Here is a 22,444-nt window from a genome sequence, read left to right on the forward strand (position 1 = left end):
GCGGGTACCTACTGTATATGATCTGCGGGCCGATTTTTGAGTCTCACACGTTCGAATTCAGAAAATTGTCACTGAAAATAATTAGCAGGTCACCGTTTTCAACCGGTATTTTAGTGACAAAATCCCGTATGCGAGATTCAAAAATCGCCCCCCTGACCATAAACATTTGTAATGTTAAAATAATAATATTGCGTGTACATTGAAATAATACTCACATGGTATAGCATTTGTCGAGTCAATAGGGTCCGGGGCGTACTGAGACAGCGGGAAATATGGAATGTCGACACACCGGAACACCGTGCTCCCGGCTGGAAAGGGACATATATGCATTTTATTATTATATTTATCATAGAGGAATAAGTTTAGTAAGGGTAGCGTTGTAACTTCATACATCAGTAAATGCGGGTTATTTGTATAGGCATAGTTAAGCGACAATCACGCGTCAACTAGCGTAAATTATCAGTACTGCTACTTGTCAATAGATGTCGCGACGAACAAAAAGTCTAATGGTCACCAATTTTTAGGTACCTAATATTACAATAGTATTTACAGAATACTGATTTGTTTTCAATTCCTTCTGCTTGTAATTTAAGTTGTAATGTGTTTTAATATTACATTTTTGGCAGACGAGACACAGTTGCCACCTAGTATCGAGTAGTGGTACTGATAATTCACGCTATTTGACGCGTGATTGACGCGTGATTGTCGCTAGATATCACTTTACTATGCCTATACAAACAACCCGCATTTACTGATGTATGGAGTTACCAACTCTTCCCTTACTTATTCCTCTATGTATTTAGAGCGTCACTGTAAGGCTGGACATCGGTATATAGGTAATATTAATCTGTATACAAAAATCATTGCTCAAACACCAGTTGAATCATCTCTTTTGGAAAATGATTCTCGTTGCATCTAACTACTCATCTCAGACATTCGTTCATACATCACCTACTTACACATCGAATTCGACTTTAGCAATTAATTAGGAATTTTCATGTATTTTAGACAAACACCACCATTGCCACGTTAGCTGCCAAAGCTTTAAAGGTGTATCACAAAACATGTTGAAAGCCCCATTCTCACAAATCCTAGTGTATTTTGGCTCCAACGCCCCAATAGGTGATGCAAACAAGTTGGATGTTTTGTTATGGATTTCACCATCAGTTTCGGTACCGTCTAAGTGTGAATAAATTTTTTGTTGGCAGTATCTAGTTTCTCCAACTGTTCTGTCTAACCAAGTATTGTTACACGAAACTCCTGCACAACAGAGCAGTGTTACACCGAGTGGGCAGACGAAACTTCCGCGCGACCGACAATGCGTTTCCGTCGTCGGAAACGCATTGTCGGTGTGTACAGTCAGCGACAAAGATATGAATACAGCCAAAGTGCAATAGTATGTATACACAACCTTAAGTACCGGCAATAAAGCCATGTATACATATTTTTGGAACTTGTAGTTGCTGTATTCATTTCATACCTTTGTTGCGGGCTGTACACAGCGCCCCACTTTCAACGCGCGGACTGTGCAATGCAAGCTGACTGTCATGCGTTTATGCATTCATTTCCTTTGTAAAATCCTCAATTCTATTGTAAAAAAAAAGTAAAAGTAAAAATATTTATTTACCAAAATGAATAAATTAAACAGTAACAGTTTGCAGTGACTCCCACACTAGGCTGAGCCTGTATCGTGGAAGTCGTTAACATTTGTATTATTTCCAAAGATATAGCGCCTTAAAAAATAGAAATTACAAAAAGCATGCTGACTTAGGACTAATGTACACTTAAAGCTACAAATACAAAAAATTGTATTGTCATGACTTTATATGTAGCCAGTTTTTGGTCGACACAGTTCCAAGGACGCCGACCACAGCGGTGCCGATGCCGGCGGGGAGAGGAGTAAACACTTAATTGTTAATGAGTAATGAAACTTACGATCGGTATGGCAAAGTCGCCACAACCCAGATACAGTGTGTTTGGCCACCAGGCTATGCCTGCCAGTGCCGTTGTACGCCGGGTTTAGCATGTTCTCCTCGGTGTGTAGCCAGTTGTTGGTCGACACTGCGACGAGGACGGCGACCACAGCGGTGCCGGCGGAGAGGGGGGTGAGCAGCCACAGGCACGCCACGGACGAGTCGACCTGCGCCACCAGCGTCGGTGAGGGGGGTATTGGTCTGGAACATTTTGTAAGTTCAATCAGTGCCTAGTTTTTTGTTGTATTGTGAATTATTTTTTCCGGATATGTCCTCGGTTCGATTTCCTGTTTCGTCGGAATTATGTAGGTATATATTTATCGTAATTTAACTTCATACATGGTAAATAGCCCGTTTCCAATTATTTGTAAAGTAAGTGTAATTATGTATTCATATTTCCGACTATAATTCCGACGAAACAGCAATACGACGAATCAGGAATCCGACGAAACAGGAATACGACGAACCAGGACATCCTTTTTTTCTTGTACCTATCTTTCTAATGAATGTGGCAAGTTCTATACTTCAAATAGTAATAGAACAGTATGCATTTTGCATGTTACTACCTCTAGATTACGATTGTTAAAATTTATTCAATTACAAACAGATGTCCATTTAATAATCAGGAATGCACTTGAACAAATTCTCTATTGAAATTCGTAAAACCTGTTTTTGTGGACAGTGTGAGGCGCAAATTTTCTTACAAAACATGCGACTCTATAAGAAAAGCTAACACGTATATACTAAGTAATTTGCTTTAACTGGAGCCAGAACTGTAAGCCTAAAATCTGGATACGATAGCCCAGGACCAGGATGGCGTACAGCACGAAGTCTATGCTCAGCAGAGGTCGATCAAAGGCTATAAAGACGATGACGACAACTTTTACTGTCTATGGTCGTGTGGCAGGTGGCAGCTGGCATTGGCTTCGCTGAGTGCGAGCAGGGGAGACAACGTGCACCGCCGCACATAAAGGCGGCTACTCACACACCTGCTGCAGGAGCAATTCCAGTCGCCCTGCGGATGCCCAACGGTTGGACCAATTTTGCCTGTTCTCTACACACACGCCTGCCGTTCAGTGTGCAAGTGATAGTCCCGCTCAACGCACGTCTATGAGAATGCCTCCTGTACTGTCAAAACACCAAAGAATTGGCATAGCCTTGGCACTTTCTGTGGTGTTACCGATTCTCAATGATGATACTCGTATCGCTTCCGTGTTCCCAACATATTTCAAACTTTAATTCGAAAGTTTAATTTCGATTTAAAAATTGTTTGTTTTTTTTACCCCACATGTAGGGCCGGTCTTTCTAGACATCAATTATTCGTATCCAAATTTAGCGCACCTTCTCCATTGTGACCTCTACTTCGCTCGGTTGTCGCCAATGATCTGTTTATGGAATTGGACCAATCGCTACACACGCGGCTACCCGGCCGTCAGGGCGGTTGGTACAATTTAGGGAGCAAGGAGGTGTTTGCGCTTCTGCCGGCCTGCCCAATCTAGGAAATTGCTCCTGCTTACCTACAGACATGGCCATTAAGGAGGCAATAGATTGCTCCTGCGGCAAGTGTGTGAGTAGCCGGCTTTAGACATCTTCGGGTAAATTACCTAGGTAGGAGTCGAAGTAGTCGACATGGTCGAGATCGGGTGGAGGGATCATCATCATCATGTATGATTGAGCAGTTACCTGGGCGGGCGGCGGCTAGCGATGGCACCGCTGAGCGTGGGCGCGGGCTGGCGCGCGGCACGCGGCAGCGTCGCGTGCACGCACTGCGCACCGCCGCCCCACATACCTTCCCTGCCTCTCACTGAAACAAAACGAAAAATAGTCAAGTATCTGAAGCACGCAGAATAAATAATAGTAAAACCTATGGGGTGCCCTTATGAGCTTTTGACATTAAACATACTTTACTGGATAGCGTCAGTACGTTTTCACATTATCCGATCTGATATCGGATGTCGGACCGATATACCATACATTAACGCAGCCATCTTTGATTTTTTCCTTTAAAATTCTTCCTACTTCCGATATCGAATCGGATAATGCGAAAACGCACTCAGAGTCACGGAAAATGTACCTATGCCATTTTTATTAGTTCTAGTAGGTAACCATTTGGAGGCGCTGTTTTCTTTCTCCGTACAATGAATGTCATTGTCAGTGACGTTTGCGCTATCTATCAAGTATAACGTATTCTGCTAAAACGCAATATCTCATGGAAGAGGCTCTGAAGGCAATTGTTTAAGTATGCGTTATATTACATATTATACACTAACAAAACACACATTTTACTAGGTCACAGATAATATATTTCTATCTGATCGCCGTCGTTTACGTTTTACATTCGGCATACTCAAACAAATATGTAGTATAGTATAGCATATAAATAAGTTGCCACGCCCTAATAGGATCCATTCAGCACGAATACTTTTGTAACATCTAAGTATTTATAATACCATGGATGCTACAAATGAATATGAATATTATCCAAAGGAATTGATTCATAAAGAGGCTTTCGGAGCCACAGGACTTTTACTGCCATCTGATAAAACGTTCAAAATCACCGTTGACTATAATTTTCCTTATTTGCAAAGTTTCAAATTGCACTTGTCTGTGTAAGCCGTACTTACAAAACAAAATAATACCATTCAATGCATCCTAGGTGTAGACCTATATGCTAAACGTATACTTCTACTAAGAAAACTAGTGAGATCACGTTAGCATAGCACAAAATATACGTTAAAGTTTAGCAGTTAAAGTCCTCTGTTTGTTTCCAGTGGAACTTCCAAATTGAATATGTAACAGGACATACACTCGAGTCAATGACAACTGTCTGTTCCTGCAATGGCAGTTCGATTCTAGTTAGGATTGCTGCGAGCGCGGTCCGAGGGGAGTTAACTGGTACATGTAAAGCATCGTTTAGTGGACAGATGGCTTTGTCAAGCTTTGTATGGCAATTGTTTGACTTTGGCAACAACAATGGATTAAGATTGCATGTTTCGTTCAGCCTGATAAATGTTATGGGCCTCTCTTTTAGTTTTTTACAGTATTGGCTCTGGCAGACAGAGTGGCGATGTTTCTCATAACATAATTCTCATGCTAGTCAATACCTATACGTTACACGTCATCTTATGAGCATGTCCAACATTAATACTAGCGGGGCGGCCGTTGGACTACATATGAAAAAGCCGACAAAATGAGGGCAACACCAGTCGTGCACGTAACAAATACGTGTCAATGAAATTTCAGTCATTCATGCTAAACAACTCCTTACCTTCTTGGTTGTTTGGAAGAGGTCGCTTACAGCGATAAGACCTTCAATCTGTTATCGTCGTGGTGCAATAATGAATATGTATATACACATACATAATCTAATGCCATATTATATAGGATCATTGTTTTACGTTGCATAAGCCTAAGATTAATAATATAGATTGCAAATCTGACACTTGATAGGACAATTAAATGGGCTGATTGAACCAACGCCCTGACTTTATTAATATCCATATACTTTTTGGTCTAAGTACCTATATAAATATATATTTTATGAGTATTTGTTTATTATTATTATCCATATCCATACTATCCATCCATTCCATACTAATATTATAAATGCGAAAGTAACTCTGTCTGTCTGTCTGTCTGTCTGTCTGTCTGTCTGTTACGCTTTCCCGCTTAAACCACGCAGCCGATTTTGATGAAATTTGGAACAGACAATCTTTAGACCCTGAGACAGAACATAGGCTACTTTTTATTTCGAAAAAAAGGGATGAAGGGGTTGAAAAAGAGGTTGAAAGTTTGTATGGGATTTCTTAATTTTAAAAGATAAAACCATGAAACTTTATATTTTAGCACTTGATAAGAAATCATTAAACATATATTTAAAGTCACATACAGGTCGAACGCGATTAATTAACATTATTTTTACCTTTAAAATAAACATGGTGGGAAATAAACATTAACTAAAAGCGGGTAGATTATATTTATTTGTCTACCCCGAACATTTATATAAATTAATATCGGGTAGTTTTGTGTTGTTTACATCTCCGGTGACATTTTGCTGGGACGTCAGTCTTCCGCGACCACGGCCAGTGCATAATGTATATTAAACATAATGTAATAATAATGCTAATTAATCGCGTTCGACCTGTATGTGACTTTAAATATTATGTGTACAAAGCGCGAGAACTTAAAGTGTTATATCATTAAACATCTTGATAAGGGATAAGGATAGGGATAGGGATAGGGATAGGGATAGGGATAGGGATAGGGATAGGGATAGCGATAGGGATAGCGATAGGGATAGGGATAGCGATAGGGATAGCGATAGTGATAGCGATAGGGATAGCGATAGGGATAGCGATAGCGATAGCGATAGCGTTAGCGTTAGCGATAGCGATAGCGACAGCGTTAGCGTTAGCGATAGCGATAGCGATAGCGATAGGGATAGGGATATGGATACGGATACGGATACGGATACCGATACGGATAATATGGGTATCGTTAGAGGGATACGGATAATCGGTCGGCGGTCTCTTACAATCAATGTGCTCTAAGACGATCGTTGTTTGTTTGCTTGAAGATTACGTTTGCGATAAGTATAAGCAAAATGTAAAAAATTGTAAGGGATAATAGAAAAAAGTACTTTTTACCCACCGATCATAGTGTCAAAATACGGGCTATGTGGGATGTTTATAAAGGTTTCCCCAGCGTATACCTACGCTGTGGTCGATGTGTAATATTTCTACAATCATTGCAAGCAAAAGTATTATGTGAGAAACCTAAGGATCCAAATGAAAATCTTAATGAATACTTTTATTACGCGGGCGAAGCCGCGGGTAAAAGCTAGTATTATTATATATGTATATATTGGTGTATTAATGTAATTGTATATGTATATATTTGTTACCATGTGTATACAAAATTTGCATTTAATTCTTTTAGTGGTTGTACATTTTTGAATTCGTCACTCATCGTTAATTATCGCTTCTACTCAAAGGTTGACTGGAAGAGATCCCATTAAGGGATAAGTCCGCCTACATTGTATATTACTGACTCTGTAACTGTGTCTCTTTTGTTTCCTTTATGTACAATAAAGCTTATACATACATACATACATACTGTAGTTATTAGTCGGTCGACCATCAAAGGCTAATCATGACGCAGCTAATTAGTAGGTATAACAAGTCAGGTGTTTCCTATTAGCTAAGTATTAATACCGGGCCAATATCAGTGGCCCGTTTCTCGAAAGGTACAAACCTTGTATTACAAGTGTGTTTCCATGACAACCCATACGATTTGACAGTTTGCGCACTTGTAATCTAGGCTTGTATCTTTCGAGAAACGGGCCCCAGGTGTATTTTGTAATTGGAGTAATATTTTATACATTAAACTGTAAGTAGCTAGCTACTCCTTAAAAGGACCAACATTTGTTCAGGGACTTTTAAAAATAACTTGTATTTTGACTTTCATCTGTTTAAAACTTTATTGCAAAAAATAGATGTGTCGCTTAACTTCAAACTCAGGTAAATCGATTCTGCTTTAAGGTTCGTAATATATTAATATCTGAAAGATAATCAACCTTATAGAAGAATGGATTTACCCGAGTTTGAAGTTAAGCGACACAAATATTATAGTACAAAAGGCCTACTTACATCGTGACAAATGACAAGCAACTTCAACACATTGAAGCTTTAATATTTAATTTGTGTAAAAAAGGTAATAAATTATGTACATCCATACTAATATTATAAATGGGAAAGTGTGTGTGTCAGTTTGTTTGTCAGCCCTTCACGGCAAAACGGAGCGACGAATTGTCATGATTTTTTAAGTGGAGATAGTTAAAGAGATGAAGAGTTACATAGGCTACTTTTTGTCTGTTTCTAACGCGAGCGAAGCCGCGGGCAAAAGCTAGCAATTTATAGTTTTGAAAAGCTCCTGAACAAAAGTATCATCCTTTATTTGCTAGAGTTACAAAACCCCCAGTATGCGCACCCTACGCCCGATTTTATGTTTATAAAACATTCATGATTAATTTCCATGATGTGCATTCATGAAGTGCAATACTATATTGTTTGATTGTTGTCAGTGAATCATGAATGCACACGAGTGATAGGTAATTAATCGCGAGATGGATCCCCGTGAGCGCGTCACTGTCGACCGCCATTAACATATTGCAGTTGCGGCTACGTCATAGATAATCTGCTGTTAGACCTCGCCAGTGGTAAGAGCCTCTACCGTGAGTTTTTTTAATTTAAAATAATTAACAGGAATCACCCGGTATATTGTAGCTAGCTATCTCTATCGCTCTTCCGTGTTGGCGCGACAGTGCCAGACTGCGTTGTGATCGGCGTCTCGAGTCATCCATTGTGATTCGTCTAGACCGCCAGATCATAAGTTAGAAACGAGTTTTTTAGCAATATTTAAAAAATAGACATGTTATGAATAGATCTCTATTTCATTGTCAGTGGTCGAGTTACACCACGTCCCTAAGAATTATCCGCCGGCACCCTACACGTGACCTCTGGATGGTGCTCAAAGTGCAACAACCTGGCAACCGCAGGCGCACTGTAATCCTGACCACGATTCTTATTACACGCCATAACATAAATAACTACTTTCAAAGTCTGTGCTATAACAATCGCTGCCAACTTAGCTCTATCTAAGTCAAAATTTGACCCACTTCCCGTAGAATTTATGTTTTATATATTAAATTTCACGTAAAACTACCAATACGGCTAGATATAACCAAGACAATCTTATTTGGTCGAGCGTACCCACCTATAAATTCGACACGATATCCGCTAAAACTCAATCGATTAATTAAATCAAAGGGACGGAAGGATCAGTAATTAAGGAATAATGGCATAGTTTGGCCTAATTGTCTGACCCTATAGGAACCATAAACCCTTTAGGTATTTTTTGTGGGCCAATGGTCAATTAAGATCACAGAGCCTAAGTACCTACTTATTTCCATCAATGAAGATCTACATATAATTTTATGACAGTTCATTTTTGTATCGAATAGGTAGCTTGATATTGACATCATAGTTATGTTTGTAGACTTTCTTGAAACATAGTAACTATTTATTTTTTCTTAGAATTGTGTCAGTGCTGTAATGAAAATATTGCAACAAAAATATTTTATAAATATTGGTTTTCAATGAACCTCACGACAATTCCAGGAATTGGCGCAGAAATAATCATAAGAGGCGAAACTTGACGAAAGTATTTATAATTTACTTTACACCATCATATTTAGGTAAAATGCTGATTGGGAGATTATCAGGTTGTCTGAGCTGAAGGAGATTCTTAATTTCTTATACTATCGATACTTTATAATAGATTCAGTTAGTTATGAAAGACACAAAAAATAAAAATGGGATTTACCGGATTTGGAATTACCCAACCAAAGTCAGAATCATTTCTTATGGATAGGTAGGGATAAACAAATATACTTTCAAACAAATATAGTTATATGCAAATATAAGGAAAATTGATGCTGGCAAATTTTCAAAGTTACGAATGAACATCATGCGGGTCATTTTTTACTAAACTGTACTTTTATTTAGAAACTCAAAGATTCCTTTATTTCAAGATTAATTGATCAGAAAGTACCTCCATGCTCTTTAAACGTAAATGATGTGCGGAAATTAGAGAGCTGATCTCATTCCAGCGCGGAACAGCGGTCCCGGCCTAATGACCGAACCGGCTTCGGATTTATGAGGACTGCTTGATCCGATCGTTCCTCAAATGCGATATGTAGAAGTAATTTGATCTGTAGGTACTGTTGCTTAAGCAGTTAGACACGTATGTACACAATTTTTTTTTCTATGATGATGCAACATGCCCAGAAGTTACCTAGGTATATGATTTTTCTTTGTAGCGGAATAAAGACAAACACCAAAGAGGATTTGGTAAAATAGGTCTACTTAAATAAATATTCTTTGTTATCACTTTATCAGCTTATTAAAACTTACAGACATTATTTTTTAATATACATAAAATGAAATACACCTATAGGCAATAACAAAGAGAATGGAGGCCCTCAAAATCCTTAAGGGGGGGGGGGGGGATCCCTTAAGGATATTGAGGTCACACTTTCACAGTACATTTAGTGTTATCTTTCGGCACAGCGTTCTTTAGAACATGGCACCCTTCCTCAAACACTGTAAATATGACTAAGCAGCGTTTTATTTTGTATGGCCAGTTGAAACTTCGGTCTTTTAGTTGATCTACAATACACTAAAACATTCAATAAATATTTATAAATAACAAAACATTATAAGTAGATATCGTCGCGTCTTAATGGCAATTTCACTACAATTTGAACATTTTCAAACGTTGATTTGGAATCATAATAAGTTAAAGAGATAAATCATCAGTCTTTAATTTACTGTCTTACATTCCGACTTTTAAAAAGTGTCTTCCAAGTTTCAAGTTTTACAGATCAAAGCCAAAATATAAAACCATAAAACGGAAAAGTTTACGCAAAATGTTCCACGATCGGCGTACAATTCAAATATCGCGCAGTTTAAAAACAAAGTAAAAACACGATAAAAAGTACTCAACGATAAAATAAACGTTCGAAGTAAAAAACGTGATTGAAATGAACGTTGCAGTGCAATAGCGAGTAACCTACGTTGTTTACTATGTAGTTCGTGATGTCAGTTACTAAAGTAATAGTGTCCGAAATGTTGGACAGAATATTTTTGTTCATCGATAGCTAGGTACTTAACCTGCCCTCGTACTATCAAATAATATACTCAATGCCAACGTTTACAATATCTGATAAGTGTACAAACCACTTATGATATATGCAGTCAGCAAAGCGGTGTATGTAGTTAGATAATAGTCTTCACAGTTTTATTCATGGAACATTAGATGATTGCAACAAAGTTAAGATAAAAAGGGTCATGAAGGAAGATTCATACATGCAGCATCCGCTGCAGGTTCCACCCTTGGTCCAACTGCTAGCGGCGCTCTAAAAAGAGCGTTTTTCTAGCTCGAGCAGGGGCGGCTCACTCCGCGATTCTATCGTCGACCTACAAGTACATGCCGGCGGCCGCGGGTCCGCGGCCCATTCCATGGTGACGACCTTCGCGCGGCGTAATAGAATTATTCAATGTCGGCTGCTCGCGTGCGGGCCGTTTGTTACTGTAGGTAAGAATTTAGAAAGACGGCATTTTGTGCACATCAAAGGAGTGAGCCTTCTGTACTTGTACTATTATATATTCTGTGGCTCGAGCTTGGCGTAGTTCGGGCGATAATAATAAAGGTCTATCCAAGGCATATCTTACGTTAAAAAATGACATCCAAGAAGACAGACGGCAAAATAGTACACCATTTTAGATTAGTCTAAAAATAACTAGGTTACTAAATGTAATGTATAAAAAGCCGTTATCAATAGCTCCTTTATAAATTGCGTAGGTAGCTTATTCCGCCGTACGTGGGTATTTGGTGTAGTGAATTTATCGAGACATTAGGATGAATCCCTGGCCTTTTGTCGCGGGTTCCCAAACAGAATTCCCGACGCAGGTGGACATTGATATTCCGACGCCGTGTCCCCGGGTTAGCGGCGAATTTTCGCAGCAACGTAAGCTTCATTTCTTCCAAACTTACCATTCCTGCGACCCGGCCCCGCAATGTAATAATGTGAAGGACGTTCATAGTAAAATTCAATTATTTTCCCTCTCTGTCCAAGCTTTTGTCAACATTACGGATCGTTCGTATTTTTTATTATAATAAAGCTTTTTGCTCAGCTTTGTGGCTAATTCGATTAGATTTCTTAAATTTATTCGTAAATGATTTCTTATTATTTTCTTGTTTTGTATGAACAATGTAGGTTGGAAGCTTTTATTTGATATCTTTATCCCGGGACCAAGTCAAGATTAATTACTGTTACTTAAGAAGGTTTCCTTTTTTATCAATCAAATAAATTTTGAATTTAATAAAGGCCTCAGATCTCTGAGCGGTAAATATGGAGTTTAAGACTCAATATCTGGGCAACCGAGCTTCGCTCGGTTCTGTTTCGTATCCTTGACATGTGTCGCCATCTAGTTCAAATATGAATAGTACCTACATCGAGCGAAAGAATTCTCAGCCTTAACAACACAACTACTCCACACGAGATGGCGCGCATTTCGCCACAAAAACTCAAATAGTGTATTTTTCTATTCGTTTTAGCCTTGACCTGTGTCGCCATCTAGTGTTTGTAATAAATAGTACTTACATCGACCGAAAGAATTCTGTCTTAACAGTACAACTACTGCACACGAGATGGCGCGCGAAGAAAAACGCATGAAAACTCGAAAATTCGCGTTTTCCGGGACCTAAGGATAAGTTAGACCGATTTTTCACCCCCAAAAACCCCCACATAACAAATTTCTGCGAAATCGTTAGAGCGGTTTCCGAGATCGTCAGTGTAAATAAATATATAAATAAATAAATAAATATACAAGAATTGCTCGTTTAAAAATATAAGATTTAGCAAATTAGTAGCGAAGTTGTTGATTGCAATCAATTAGTGAAACATAATAGAAATAAATTATATATCATGTCACTGTGCATAATTAATTACATTTTCCTAAAAAATAAATTTCTTGATCCAATTCTAATAAACACGAGTTAAATTATAATCCATTGAAAATATTTCAACTTGTGCTATCTTAAAGTAGTCACACCACTATATATATAAATTAAAACAGAAATAAATTACACATATGAAAGAAAAAGTGACCAAGGCCTCTGGTGCCTGAGGCTGGAATCGGACCAGCGTACTCTGCAGTCGCGGCAGATGCCTGTTTATCCGCTCGGCCTCCCAGGTCACAGTTGCTGAGGTCGAAATTATCTCTCATATGAGTAATCTATACAAGGACTCGTAGCGCCCTCTGACCACCTCTAGGGTAGAACGGTATGGTTCTTGCCCCCCATGTGAACCAAACTCATCCAAATCCAAACAAAATTGATCCAAATTCATCGAGCCTTTATTATTAAGTTATGAAATATGTTCTAAAATCGTATTTTATAAAAGGTATTTCAAAACCATTACTTTCATTAAAATAAATCTAATCAAACTTATATATTTGATTTCAGTAATACCATAGAGGAATAAGTAAGGGAAGAGTTGTAACTTCATACATCAGTAAATGCGAGTTATTTGTAGTGACATCTATCGTCATTCACTCGTTAATCACGCGCCAACTAGCGTAAATTATCAGTACTGCTACTCGACACTAGGTGCCGACAGTGTTGCGTCTGCCAAAAATGTAATATTAAAACAGTTTACACCTTATATTGTAAGCTGAAGTAATTGAAAGCAAAGTACTGATTAATACTATTGTAATATTAGCTAAAAATTGTTGAGCAATAGACTTTTTGTTCGTCGTGACGTCTATTGACAAGTAGCAGTACTGATAATTTACGCTAGTAGGCGCGTGGTTGACGAGTGAATGACGATAGATGTCACTACAAATAACTCGCATATACTGATGTATGGAGTTACAACTCTTCCCTTACTTATTTCCTCTATGGTAATACTACTCGTAGTAAATTACAAAATAACATTTCATCGAATGATACAATTGCTATTTAATACCGTCTCCAATAACAAGTAACCGAACAACATTTTATTGAAAATTCCGACGTTAGAGAGGCTACGAGTAATATTTCCATTGTCCAGACAGATATTACTTGTCGGAGTCAAAAGGTCAGGGAGGAATTCACTTTAATAGTTGCGGTTGCAAAGTTTTTCAAATAGGCACCTATAAACGCATTATTTAAAACAAATAGGTATACTTACCAAAGATAAATTCATATTTAATGATAATACCACACATATGGTGTAGTAAGGGGTCTCTTTTTAAGATTTCGGTTCGATGCAAACATAAATTCACACCTTTATTCACAAAAGGGGTAGGCAGAGTGAATAAAACTGCTCAATTGTGATACTGTGGTGACAGGTTGCCAGTCTATTGCCCACGCCGCAATGGAACCTATATCCCACAGTCGACTTTTACGACACCCATGAGAAGGGGGCGGTAAAACTCTTAACCCGTAACGACACAGGAAGTTATGACGCGTTTTAAATACTTTCCACGAAAATTGTTTCCAATCGGTATGATCGGTTGAACTAATTTTTTTATCAAAACTACATATTTAAGTGCACATGGTGTTGTATGAAAAAGGTAATGACCAACATGATCCGAGACGCTCTTAGCCAGTTTTTCATTGTAGTTGCTTTAATTACGAAATGTGTTACAAGTTAGCCGTCGCAAATTCGTGTCCTGAAAATGTTAGCCAAGCTACGAAAGCGCTCGGGTGGCGGCGGAACAAACTTTTTAATAGTAATGGTGACGATAAACGGTGTCATTAAACAGGATTACGCGACGTTTCGCGTTGTGCTAGACGAGTCGAATTCTCATCGGGACGCAGCTTATAAAACTCGTTTGGGAGATGTGCTCCGCATAGTACCAATTATTTTTGATAAGAGATTTTCATGGTGTTTTATATACCTATTCTTACTTCACTGCAAAATATGATGCCTACAGCACAGTGGCGTCGTCTTAATTAGTACAAAAAAATATGCAGCCGACGAGACAAACCAAAAAAATAAAATATGTGAGGTAAATTTTCAGTGCTCTACAGGTACCTACCCAAAGTGCTACTTTAGATCTTAAATCATTGTCAATAAAAGTGACAAAAGGGATTTATTTAGCGTGTCAAGGACGTACCTTATTGAAAATTACGCATACATTGAAGCTCAATGTTTTTGAGGATTTAAGCTTTAACATTGAAAGAGTTCAAAGAAACTCAAAATTTTTATTCTCATGAATATGTTAATAAAATAAAAGGAGATTTGTGTCGCAAATAGACATCATGCCACAAGTTTTCTAATGCGACGTGATAATGATTAAAGCGACTCAAACATCAAGATACGAAAGTGATAGATCAAACATTATGAATTTGACTGTAGTTTCTGTTTCCTCATTAGAGCAGCTGAATTACTTCAAACAAAAGCTACCAGATACTCGTACGTGCAATTGGGCGGATTGCCGGTAATCCGACACGCGTAGCTACACTTGACGTGTAAAAGGAATTCTTACGGCTGGGTGCTATTTACGAGTACGGCCCTGTGAGGTAAGCTCTTTAATTTAATTAGAGGCACTGAAAATGGAATCAAACAAAGCGTAAAACTATTTCGTGCTCATTTGTGAGAGGTATTTATTTTACGATTTAACTAAAATTATGTTATTCTTTAGACAACCTTTACCCCTAATTACCTTCATGTTTTATTTTTCACCGTCATACCTATTCTCTTCTATAATTTCTGCCCGTCATACTTATTACAAGCCATTTCTCTTAGTAGGTACAATACTACTTTGTTTGAATATTATTTTATTAAATTCTGGAAATTTTACTACAACTACATTATAATTATGTATGCTATATATTTTTATTGGATATTTCGTTTGGCTAATGTTTGGAAAAAATATAATTGGTCATGTAAGATTATTTTTTTTGCCTAAAATCTCGTCAACATTGGTAAATATTTGTAGACATTTTACTGTTTCTATAACTTTACACAGCACACTTAACCCGTATTTTACGGCACGTTTACACAATTTCTCTTTAAAAAAAGGTGAAGGGAAAATATAATTGTTCACGGTGAAACCACTGGGCTATTTCCACGGATTACCGACGCATGGAATATATGTTACTGAATAGTATGTGGTCCCCGATTGTGCATACGTGTATATCGAATAGAGATACAAATATTGTTCCCTTACATACATATAGATAATATTCTATTTCACACATTCACAATAAATCAACAGTTACGGAAAGATAAAGATAAAGTTAGAAATCATTTATCGTCTTAACCATTCTATATGAAACCTCTGCTTTATCAATTGAATACCTAGTCCATAACTTTGTTATTTGGTAAATCATGCTTGTAGCTGACATCAACGATACAGGTATACTTAGCCATGATTTGCATATCCATGTTTTTAGGGTTCTGTACCCAAAGAGTACAACGGGACCCTATTACTAAATAAGACTCCGCTATCCGTCCTTCCGTCCGTCTGTCTTTCAAAATCTTGTAATACCTAATACTTAGACATTTGAAACTTTCACAGGTACCTATGACGAATTCCTGTTGCCTCTATAACAATTAAATAATAAAAGAGCAAAATATACAAATGTTGTGCGAAATGTTTTTACTTCATATTTTCACGGAAACTCAGGAACGTGTCATGCTATTTCAGTCAGGTTTAGTCTTTTTGTACTAGGAACTAACGTTGACCAAGCTAGCACGACAAATAAGAATGTTTCCAAGAAAACGATAAAAAACTATTGTCAAGTGGAAACATGATTTCTGTACCGCTTTTAAAGATGTGTGCAAGGACTCGCACTTAGATGGTTTTTATTTTTAAATCCTTTTTCATTGTAATTATGTACTTACATATTTTTACTTTTTAAGTTGTGTTATTAGTTGGCAAGCGTAGAGAATATGGGGCACGAGCGACGCCGCAGCTGCTTCCGCACGCATGCACTGAGGCTTACAATGGCCACGTGTGTTCTATGCAAAACTGGAGCTCAATTCCATAGCATTCTCTGTCAGTTCGCGAATCAGCAAGCATTTTATAAAGGCGTATTTATTGCAGTATCGACCATTTATGTAAATATACAAAGTTCTCCGTTACAAAATTGAACATGGGTATAAGTAGTGTCAGTGTTTCACAATTTTTATATCATAGATGTGCATCCAGCCATTAAGTACCTACATGTCGTTTTCTCGTTATAAAGCTACAATCGTTAATACGGATAACTGGTATTAGGTACGCCACGCGGCTTAGTGGCGAGCTATCTTCTCTACCCGACGATGGCAGCGGTCACAATCCTGAGCATTGAGAGACCGACTAATTGGGTTGAAGCGCAAATCGGCAGCTGGATGGACGCATGCAACTTCTGAAAGGCTCCGCCGTTATTCAATGCTTGAGCTTTGAAAACAAATCCTGCAATTGCGAGTACTATTCAAAGCCGGATATTTTAGACGGAACAAAGATATTAGAGAAACCAAAACTAAGGTGATTTCACCGTACATATGTATATCAAATCTTTAGCAAGTGGGTATTATCACAGAATATATAAAAGTACAAGTACAGAAGGCTCACTCTCAACAACCTGTCAACGGACTGCATGCGACATTGAGTTCTATTGCGCAGCGTGAAGGTCGTCAAACTTTGTGGGCCGCGAACTCGCGGCCGTCGAAATGTACGGAAGAAACGCGGAGTGAGCCGCCCCTGGTATTATTGAGTTTTATAGGTACATAATGTATACATATACATACATGTATTCACGCCTATATTCTCAAAATGAGCATTATGAACCTGCCCAATTCCAGTGCCACTCTTAGCAATCAACAGGTACCTATGTAGAAACAAAATATAATTGTAATAATGCAGTAACAGGTCGCTAGCCCATGGCCCACACCACAGTTGAACCAAAATCCCACAGTCGACTTTTACGACGGGAAAGGGGGTGGTGCTGGTGATTGAGTTTTTAAGGAGTTAAAAGCCAGTGAATATTTTAAGGTCTTTTTATGTAAGTACTCTATGATTAGAGTGTATAAATCCATGCTCTAAAGTGGAGCGTAGCGCGCAGCAAGCCCGCAGATGTCGCCCGTCGGCAGGAGCCTGCAATTTATTTAATGTGGCCCCGCCCACGTTTTATGACATTTTTTTTCACCCTGCTGCGATGATACCTCCTCATCTTATTGAGCCGTTTGCTTCACTTCCCTAGGGAGAAGTTTTATTAAGTGACGGTGCTTTACAGCTTCCCTAGAACGTTTATTTGATGCGAAAAATTTTGACGGTGCCCATTTTTGCGGAGGCTTGCAAATTAAGTTATTGTATTTAATATTTACTTGATAAATTAATGAATATTTAACCAATTTATTAGTAGCTTTGGTGTCGTGGGTCTTTAGAGTGCAACGAAACGTCTATTAAGCATAATAAATAATGCATTTCCATACGTGCGTCCCACGACACCGGCTTGGGCAGCATCCGCTCGGTGTACACGCCTTACAATAAATTTTATACAATATTATTACACAGTTGACTGAGTCACACCGTAAGTTCAAGAAAGCTTGTATTGTAGGCACACAATGATATATGACAATGATAATATATAAATACCATATATAAGCCATATAATATATAAATACAGAAAACAACAACACCCTTGACCCCGACCTTGGAACAGATATGTGTGCTCAATACACAAATTTAAAATGCCCTTACCGGGATTCGAACGCCAGTCAAGCAGGGTCACTATTCACTAGGCCAAACAAGAAATTAAATTCGTACTCCTCGTGAAAGTGTCAAAAGAAGCGAACTTATTAATAATCTGTGCCCAGCAGTGAGACGAATTCTAAGTAACTCATTCTCTTCAATTTTAATACAAGTCAAATTGTTAATCCTTAAAAATGGATGTAAGCATTAAATATCGGTTTTCTGACCATGCAACGAAGCTAGTGTAAAACAGATTAGCAGTTAACCACGTTATCCTATAATCTACTAATACATGGGCGAGCGAGCTTGTTGAATAAACTATACGAGTTTTCGCTTTGTTCGCAAAAAATATGTGGAATGAGTTTTCTACGAATGAAATCAATTTTTAGATTTAGTTTTACAACTCAAAGAAAAGCTATGTTTTAAATCTCCAACCAATCACAACTTTTTACTAATAAATAATGTATCTTCTTAACTTTACAGATAAGATAAATATAAATGCAAAGATTGATTTTCTTCAATTATATTATCAAAAAGTCTGTTTATCACGGAGAATGAACGAAAATATCAAAAACTAATTTATTTATTTATTTAAACTTTATTGCACAAAAGAATAACTTAATGTACAAAAAGCGAACTTAATGCCATGAGGCATTCTCTACCAGTCAACCTTTGGGCAAAGCAGAGAAGATTGTAGGCGGTGCATTAAGAGACCAATTTTGAAATATAAATCAAAACCACATGCAGCGGCTGGTCCATACAAGCCGATTCCCACCGGCTTGCCTAAAACTGATTACTATTACAGTACCTAATGTAAAGGTAGGTTTCTTTTTGCTTTGGCGTTGCCTATCAGAAATTTAGACATATAGACATAGACATAGAATGGCTTTATTTAATATCACAAATTTCACAATGTTACAATGTTAAAATTAAAATAATTAGGTCAAACATGGATATTAAAAAGGGGCGCGACTCAGCCGCCACTGATAGACATAATAAAAATAAAATAAAAAGCCTGTTTATTCCGAAACCAAAGACCTTCAAAATATAATTTTAAAAAAATATTTAAAAAACTAATTTGGTTTGGACCCCTTTCGGGTAAAGGCATTAATATAATATATTAATGTCAAAATTTCATTTTAATATCCACAAAAGTGCAAAGAAACAGGTACACCTACAAATTTTAACTTGATCGATGACCTATTGAATTTGATTAAGGTAGTGTGATGGTTTACAGTTAATGTTTTCCTAGTGCTGACGTGGTGAAAATTATGTGTTACAGGTGGCAAAATTTGTTTAACGTTTCAAACGTAGTTAGGTACTTCGTTTGAAACGCTTTGAAACCCTCGCAACGCTGAAGATTCAATTATATTGAAATCTTTCGCTTTCTCGGGTAACAATATTGGCACATACAGTTAAACATCAACTTTGCTACGTTTTAAGACAAATAGCAATTTAAGTACCCATATTTTACATGTTCTTTGCTATATTTTACAATATCTGGGTTTTTAATAGCTGAATAACTCTAAAATATTGGGAAGTCTCAGCGCGTTTCTTGAACAATGTGTCGGAAAGGTTACGGTTAGGTTATGTGGAGTATGCAGTAACCTGCATAACGTACACATTGCAACGTTGCTCGCAATACAACAGGGATCCACTCCTATCAAATATCAATGTGAGTATTGAAGACAGCCTGTGTTCAAGAATTATACAGCTAAGGCGACAAACCCGTTTTATGTTTCTCGTTTATTCTATAACTTAACAGTGTTTCGTTTTTTAGGGTTCCGTAGTCAACTAGGAACCCTTATAGTTTCGCCATGTCTGTCTGTCCGTCCGTCCGTCCGTCCGTCCGTCCGTCCGTCCGTCCGCGGATAATCTCAGTAACCGTTAGCACTAGAAAGCTGAAATTTGGTACCAATATGTATATCAATCACTCCGACAAAGTGCAAAAATAAAAAATGGAAAAAAAATGTATTATTAGGGTACCCCCCCTACATGTAAAGTGGGGGCTGATATTTTTTTTCATTCCAACCCCAACGTGTGATATTTTGTTGGATAGGTATTTAAAAATGATTAAGGGTTTCCTAAGATCGTTTTTTGATAATATTAATATTTTCGGAAATAATCGCTCCTAAAGGAAAAAAAAGTGCGTCCCCCCCCCCTCTAACTTTTGAACCATATGTTTAAAAAATATGAAAAAAATCACAAAGGTAGAACTTTATAAAGACTTAATAGGAAAATTGTTTTGAACTTGATAGGTTCAGTAGTTTTTGAGAAAAATACGAATAACTACGGAACCCTACACTGAGCGTGGCCCGACACGCTCTTGGCCGGTTTTTATAGTTTCTTAAAGAAAATAAATAATGTACGTTATTATAATATTAACTAGCTGGTCACGTCTTGATTTATTGAAAGTTATTTGGCGCCGGGTCATGGCCCGTGGGCGCCCGCTTATGAGATCGGTTATTTGCCGAGGGTCATATATCTACAACCGCCACCGTGGCGGGCCAAAACCGCGTATCCAACTTTCATTACACTTTGAAGCGGGTATACCTCATAAACTGAAATAAGTATCATATCCTACCAAAGAAAAAGCGATCAAGTCAACTGCTGGCGAAACCGGAATGGAACCAGAGTTTACGCGGCTAACGTGACCTCTGTCCCACCTCAATTGCCATCTTTGGTGTATGGTATTTATTTCAGTTTATAATATTACGTATATATAATTATTTACCTATGAAAGTGTTTCAAAAATACTATTTTGTGTCTGAAAATTGTCGAACATCAGACTAAACGCCACGAAATCTATTATCAAGTTGTACTAAAACTTGCCGCTAGATGTCCACTGCTGTACAAAGTTAAAGTAGTGTGTGTGATATGACTACTAATAAAAAAAACCGGTCAAGTTTAGTGCGAGTCGGACTCGCCCACCGAGGGTTCCGTACAAACTTTCAATAGTAGAATCATCAAATATTATTCATATAACTCTACAGACTTCACTAAATCCCTCAATTTCCTAGATAACAAGTAATATTTAATACTTTACAATTTTATTTTTAGACAACGTCCAAAGAAAATCAAAAGTATTCGACTTCAATAGTTTACGACTTGTCGTAACGACGCTCCTGAACCGACCCCTTTATATCAGGAAAAAAGGCGATGTAGAAAATGAGCGTTCAAAGTACAGCGACATCTATCGCTAAATTAAGTAAACTAATGTGCGCGAGCAAGTATGGAAGATGATTTTTCTGAGATAATTATTTATTGCGTGAACCGATATTAACCATTTTTTCTCTATTTGAAAGCAGTTCCTTTCATTGTTATTCTGTAAAAAATACAGGTACAATAAACACCCGCAAGGGTGTTGAAATTGAAAATGTAAATCTGAAAGGCTTTTTATTGAATAAAAAAAAAGTTTTCAAGATACGTGTACGATTTTATTTTTCCTGTAATATTCATTATAATATCCGAGTTTGATAAAACTTTCATAAATTTATGTTGGTAAACTTCGGAGATAAGGGGGAGGGGGTGGTATTTTTTTTTACATTTTTCTTCAAAATACAATTTTTTTCCACAGCAAAAAAAATATAATAAATAGTTTTGATATGTGCAGTTTGAGCTCTTTCTAACGATACCCCACTTGGTCTACTAACTTGTAATTTACATATTGCCCCCCTTTAATTTTGACCTTTTTCTACGATTAAAATTAATAAATTAAAAAAAATACTTTCAATTTGTAGAGGTTTATAATGTTTACAACTATTCCAAATTTCAAGTTCATAGCTTTAGTTGTTCTCGAGATATTTCGTAATGTGACAGACGAACGTCTCAGACAGACAGACGGACAGAGCGGCACCATAAGGGTTCCTTTGTACCTTTTTAGTACGGAACCCTAAAAATAAATGAAAAAAATATTTGATTTCTTCCGTAGTTGGATAGGCTGGTCTGTATAATAATATAAGTAGGTATGTAAGCAGTATTATATTTTATAGAAGAAAAGAGAATGATGAGAGCCTAGCCCAGATGACAATTTTATTGTACGAAGAGAAACAAAATGGAACGTTATTTGTCTAATTGTCTATCTAATCTAATTGACCGAAGCAACAACGTAGGTATTCCGTATACGGTTTAACTCGGTCAATTTGCTTTTATGTGTTCGCATGTTCTCCTCTTCAGGCCGCC

General features: G+C 37.5%; 1 protein-coding gene across 2 annotated transcripts in view; it reads right to left on the reverse strand.

The window, feature by feature from the left end:
• Positions 1-22,444, reverse strand: part of LOC125233620 (voltage-dependent calcium channel gamma-4 subunit) — a 113,269-nt gene that overhangs the window by 13,816 nt on the left and 77,009 nt on the right. For both annotated transcript variants that reach the window (XM_048139680.1, XM_048139682.1), the window contains exons 2-4: positions 3,657-3,777; positions 1,936-2,174; positions 216-308 (exon numbers count right to left, since the gene is read on the reverse strand). In XM_048139680.1, the coding sequence (XP_047995637.1) occupies positions 216-308; positions 1,936-2,174; positions 3,657-3,777 (453 nt within the window). The remainder of the gene's footprint in view (positions 1-215; positions 309-1,935; positions 2,175-3,656; positions 3,778-22,444) is intronic.

Source organism: Leguminivora glycinivorella, chromosome 14, assembly GCF_023078275.1.
Source record: "Leguminivora glycinivorella isolate SPB_JAAS2020 chromosome 14, LegGlyc_1.1, whole genome shotgun sequence".
Classification (NCBI taxonomy): Eukaryota; Metazoa; Arthropoda; class Insecta; order Lepidoptera; family Tortricidae; genus Leguminivora; species Leguminivora glycinivorella.